The sequence below is a fragment of the Condylura cristata genome, unplaced genomic scaffold, assembly GCF_000260355.1.
Source record: "Condylura cristata isolate star-nosed mole 26May11 unplaced genomic scaffold, ConCri1.0 scaffold00012, whole genome shotgun sequence".
Taxonomy (NCBI): Eukaryota; Metazoa; Chordata; class Mammalia; order Eulipotyphla; family Talpidae; genus Condylura; species Condylura cristata.
The window spans coordinates 33,000,340-33,005,870 of record NW_004567113.1 but is presented as its reverse complement, the minus strand read 5'-3'; the positions used below and the strand labels follow the sequence as shown (position 1 = coordinate 33,005,870).

The window sequence follows — 5,531 nt, the reverse complement described above, 5'->3', positions numbered from 1 at the left end:
AAGAGCTTTCATTTTGTTTGTTTCATCTTACAGAAGAAGCTAGAGAAGTTAAAAATTAATGGAGTGAGGCCTCTTAGAAGGTCATGGGAATATCACAGAGCTATTGAATGTCTCTTTTAAAAACTATTTACATTTGGAAGCAATGAAGTAGATTTGACCGTCACTTCTGAGTTTTTAAACGAATCCAGTTTTTCAATGTCACATAGCAGGTTCTACTCAGTTGATTTAACTTTAGAGATGCATGAATCACAGTGTGATTTGTGAGGTATTATGGAATCAAAACAACGTAATTGAAGAGTGTTTTGTTATCTTTCTACCAACAGTGCTATATTGTCTTCCTATTTTTTAAATGAGCATTTGAACATTCATGGGAAAATAGGCTGCATATTGAGTATGCTGGGCTCAACTATGATGGTTATCCATGCCCCGAAAGAAGAAGAAGTTGCTTCTTTGCATGAAATGGAAATGAAATTGAGAGACCCAGGTCTGTGGTTCAACTAACAGAAACATTTACTGGAATTCTGTTCTACTTTCTCTTCTCATCAAAAGATACTTGCAAAAATTTGGTAATGGACTTCCTACAAGCTTACTTATGGGTTGGTAGCCTCAATTCTCCAGTCACACTTCTAGGGTTTGTTATTGGTTTGGTTTTATCTGACCCTTTGTTTTCTTTCTCTATATTTCACATAAAAGTGGCAACAAATGGAATTTCTTTCTCATTCTGACTTTGCTTAGCATAATCCTCCTTCCAGTTCCATCATGTTGTCCCAAATGACTAAACTTTATCTTTCTTAATAGCTGACTCATATTCCATTATGTGTATATACCACATCTTCCTAATCCACCAGTGCTTTTAATCTCTTGACTAACAAAAATTCACAAAGGCATGATTGTATTAGCATGTTCTGAAGTCTAAATCTTTTGTTCCTAACAGGATTTATTTCATTTGCTGTGATCATAATTGTGATCTGCTTGGTGCTGATTTTTATTGTGGCTCCCAGGAAAGGACAGACCAATATATTGGTATACATTTCAATCTGTTCATTGATTGGAGCATTTTCAGTCTCCTCTGTCAAAGGCCTGGGAATTGCTATTAAGGAGCTGTGGGAATGGAAGCCAGTTTACAAGCATCCTCTCTTCTTTGTTTTGCTGGCTGTACTTGTGCTTTCAGTGACAATACAGATTAACTATCTCAACAAGGCACTGGACACCTTTAATACATCTCTCGTGACTCCCATTTATTATGTGTTCTTCACATCCATGGTAGTGACTTGCTCTGCCATCTTATTTCAAGAATGGTATGGAATGAAAGCTGGAGATATCATCGGGACCCTGAGTGGGTTCTTCACCATTATCAATGGCATCTTTCTTTTACATGCTTTTAAAAACACTAACATTACCTGGAGTGAACTGACATCCACTAAGAAAGAAGTTCTTTCTCTGAATGGCAGTGACGACAAGTATGCCTTACTTGAGAACATAGAAAGTTTCGCCCCGGGCTATGAGGATGATGTCACCTTGTTTAGCAGGACTGAGGAGCAAAGCCTCTAAAACCCAGAACTTTAACCAGAATGAGACATTGGGAAAAGAGAAGGAATATTTGATTTCTAGAAGAACTGTTAGAACTATTAAAACTTTTCAAAGTTTTAATGATTTCCATGTGAGGCCAAATAAAAATGCCTTTGTGGACCAAATTCAAATTTGAAAATCAAGATTTTATTCCTTCTGCAGTAGACCACAGCTGTTTTTGCTCCATGCTGTAAACTGCAATTATTCCCCCAGTGTAAAAGAAGTCAAAGAGCTGGATAAGCCTCAGAAATAATCTGATTTTTTTGGTTCTAATACATTTGGCTTTGCCTTGTAGCTCTTCATTTATTAGCTGCTACTCTTAGTCTCCTCATAATTCTAGATAAACTTAGCTCTGAGCTGATTAACAGAGTATCCATCCTCATTCTCTAGTGAATTATGGTTTCAAGTTATTAAAATTGAAAAGTGTGGGCATTGATTCTTCTCCTCCCCATGAACAAATTCCTTTTTCAACTAGATAAAGGGTAGAGTGTTAAAGAAAAAAATAGTTCTACTTTGGAAACCTACTTCTTGGAGGACTAGGACCTGAAATACATATTCCTCAAAAGACTTATGAATTACAGTTTACTGACTTAACATAGAAATTTTCTACTAATTGAAAAGAGAAGAATTGGAGACAGAAAAAAACACTTTCTATTTTAAGTAAAGGATTTTTTTTTTCTTTTCTCAAAACAAAACCACAAATGATTGTGTTTATAGGTTCTTCTGGAGAAATCCAAGGGAATTGAATCTGTTTTTTATCTCTTTTTCTTACAGTTACCCCAAAGGTAATTTTTCCTTTTCTATTGACAAAGGGGTTTTTGTAAAATAATCATTATATTATTTTAGTACTATATTTTACACTTCAATTTTTCTCAAATGTTTGGTCCCCAAAAGCAGATGGGGTTTACCACAGGTTGCTGGGAAACCACTAAAATTTCTTGTGAGAAATCTGAGTGACTTCTCATAATTGTTCTCTTGAAATCTGGCGCTTCTGCCCTTACACAGGAAACTACAATTAGTGACTAACCTTTTAAAATATATATATCCTGCAGTGATAGACTGCCTTTTTTTCTGTTGAATTTACTCCTGACCCTGTTTTCCAAACATTTTATTGATAAAAACTTTGGGAGAATATGAAGGAGACTGGACATCCCAGAATATGAAATATTAACACCATGAGACTACTGTAGGAAAATACACTTTTGCACAGTAAACTTTCATAAAATCTTCCCGACTCATTCTAACTTCATGGCAGGAATAACATTTTTAGTAGTCTTTAACACTTATGGACAGATTTGCCATCTCTTACTGATTTAATTCTAAGAAATTAATTATCTTATTTCTAAACTAAATTTAACTTCTCTGAAAATTAAGCAAATCCTAACCAAAAATTTGTCTCTTTAAAAAGAAATCCTCTAGGTTGACTGGGTTGTATGGCTTTCACACTAAATGTTCTCAATTTTGGTGGCCTATTTATAATCTAGCTCAAATCTATACAACATGATAATGCCAAATTCAATTATTCAAAATTTTATTAAACTGCATTTCCCCAATTCTGTGCACTGTGACTCATGTTCACAGTGATGACCTGAGATTATAGTTTCTTTGGCCTTGTTTTGTGAGGAATACATTTCAGTGAATTCTAAATTTTTGAAAATTGTTAATCCACGGATGATATAGGGATTGATATCGCAGGTCGAATACATGTTTACTATGCTGGTTGCTGTTTTGCTTTTATTGTATATAAGCTCTGAACACAACCTCATAGGCAAAGTATTTCCTGGAACGGTAGTGTTTGAAAATTGTGGCAGTTATTTTTAAAGTTGGGTGGTGCCTTTGGGTTGGTTTCTTCATTTTTTTCTTTGGAGACAGCCACTGGTTTCTCCTGGAAACCTCGGGCAGGAAATTAATGGCATCCAACCTGAGAGGCTGTGGTGGTCTCCTGCAGTGAATTTTAAAGCCAGGTCTTTCTTACAGTTACCTGCTACAGAGCTCTGCCCTTGACACACTGTGCCCAGGTTGAAGGCTTCTGAAAAATAAGAACCCATGCAAACCCTGGACTGGGAAATAAACCGGTGTTGACACACGTGCCCAAGATAAAGACTGAGAAAGATTTATTAAGTTGAAACATGAGGAGAAACAATGAAATATTTGAAAACTAAAAATTTAAATGTTATCAAATGTTGGGCATAGGCATTGGAAAATGATTGTTCATGCAAATCTAACACTCAGAATGATTTTTCCCAAAGGAAGAGATTGTCTAAGGGAGAATAAAATGCTGGATCTCTATATTCAGATTTCCTATGTTAGTCTTAACTGGTAGTTTAATATATGTATATATTTGAGTATATATATATTTTTTTATATATAGCACATAGATATCTCCTTGAAATTTATTATGTGAATGTCTGTATATATCTGTGTCATTAAGATTACAGACTTGTCCTCACATTGCCAAACTGGAACTTTTCCCAAATTCTGTAAATGTAGGTTTTTTTACTTTTTGACATAATTCTTAGATCATTGGTTAGTGACTTTCTTTTAAGTTCAGACTCTAAAGTGTTCCTAAAATCCTTTAGGTTTTGCAGCATGAAAATCAGTTAACACTTAGGTTTTGAGAGGACTAAATGGAACACATGGGGAACGCCTTGAAGCCCTGGATATAAAAGGCATTTACTAAAATCTAAGTCTCTTTGAATTAACATTTTCTTAGTGTCTTATCACCAGACAGGGATGAGCCATTCATTGCCAGCTTACAAATATTCTTTATCTTTTCTCAATTGGTGCTACATTTATTTTGGCAATCATTGTGAAAACTTCATCATTATAGATTTCAACACAAAATTACACTAATAGAAATATTTTATTTTTCCTAATAAAACCAGTCAAACTGAACTAAATGCAATCTTCAAACACTAAGAAAACTCTGTAGGGAAGAAATATATATGAACTTAACAAAATGTTCTCAAATATTTTGAATAAACTATGGTTATAAAATTGTCTCCTTTTTGTATGTTAATAAGTACTTTTCGATTTGGAAAGTTTACAGCTTTTCATTGTTTCTGTATATATTTTTTATTTGTAATAAAATAGGTGATTTAATATTGCTTGATGAAGTTCAATTTGTACTTTACTGTGGTATATGTAATGGAAGAAATATCCCCACTTAATTTGGGATAAGAAATTTTTGACACTTAAAACCCCCACACTGGGCCCTCCCTGGTGGCGCAGCGGGTTAAAGCACAGCACTAAGAAGCTTAAGCCACTTTCCGCATGAGTTCGATCCTGCCCTGCCCCAGGTGATCCACATGTCTCGGCAGACCTCTCCTGACCCTCTTGCTGCTCCCCTCAGCAGTGTCCTTCATCAGCCGGCCTGTTCTGCTCCCACTCTGTCTCTGGTGAATCCTCTCACTGCCCCTGCACCTCTGGCCTGTATGCCAATTTTGAATGCAGAAATAAAAAATCTAAAAACAAACAAACAAACAAACAAAAAAACACCTGCACTTACATTAATGTTTTCTTTTCCTTTGAAATTATGATCTATTTTGTACAGGGCTCACCACAAAACCATTTCCTATATAACTGATTTGCCAACTGAGTAAAAGTTAGGAGAAGTTTATCTTTCAATAACTTTGTTGAACAAGACGGAAGCTCAACGCAATCAGAATAATGAAACCTCACAGTCAGAAATTTATGTCTTCCACAATGTTATTTCTTTTTTCCCACCACCACCTCTTGTATAACCTTGTCCCTTTTTCCCTCCCTCCTTAATGTCAGAACCCACACTTCCTTCGTATGTCCACTTGTTTTAGAAATGATTTTACTATGTCAAATCATCCGCTATTTAAATGTCCGGCATTTGTCACTCTGACTTGCTCTACTGCACAGAATCACCTCAAACTCTCCATGTGCAGTAAATGGAAGCTTTCTTCTTTCCTTGTGGCTGAATAGCATTTCATAGT

At 35.4% G+C, this 5,531-nt stretch overlaps 1 protein-coding gene across 1 annotated transcript in view; it reads left to right on the top strand.

Annotated features, from left to right (window-relative positions):
- The window catches only part of NIPAL1 (NIPA-like domain containing 1), a 16,976-nt gene extending 15,260 nt beyond the window's left edge, over nt 1-1,716 (top strand). Inside the window, exons 5-6 of the mRNA XM_004681308.1 lie at nt 324-484; nt 935-1,716. Of these exons, the coding sequence (XP_004681365.1) occupies nt 324-484; nt 935-1,551 (778 nt within the window). The 3' untranslated portion in view covers nt 1,552-1,716. The remainder of the gene's footprint in view (nt 1-323; nt 485-934) is intronic.
- Nucleotides 1,717-5,531: the final 3,815 nt, after the last annotated feature.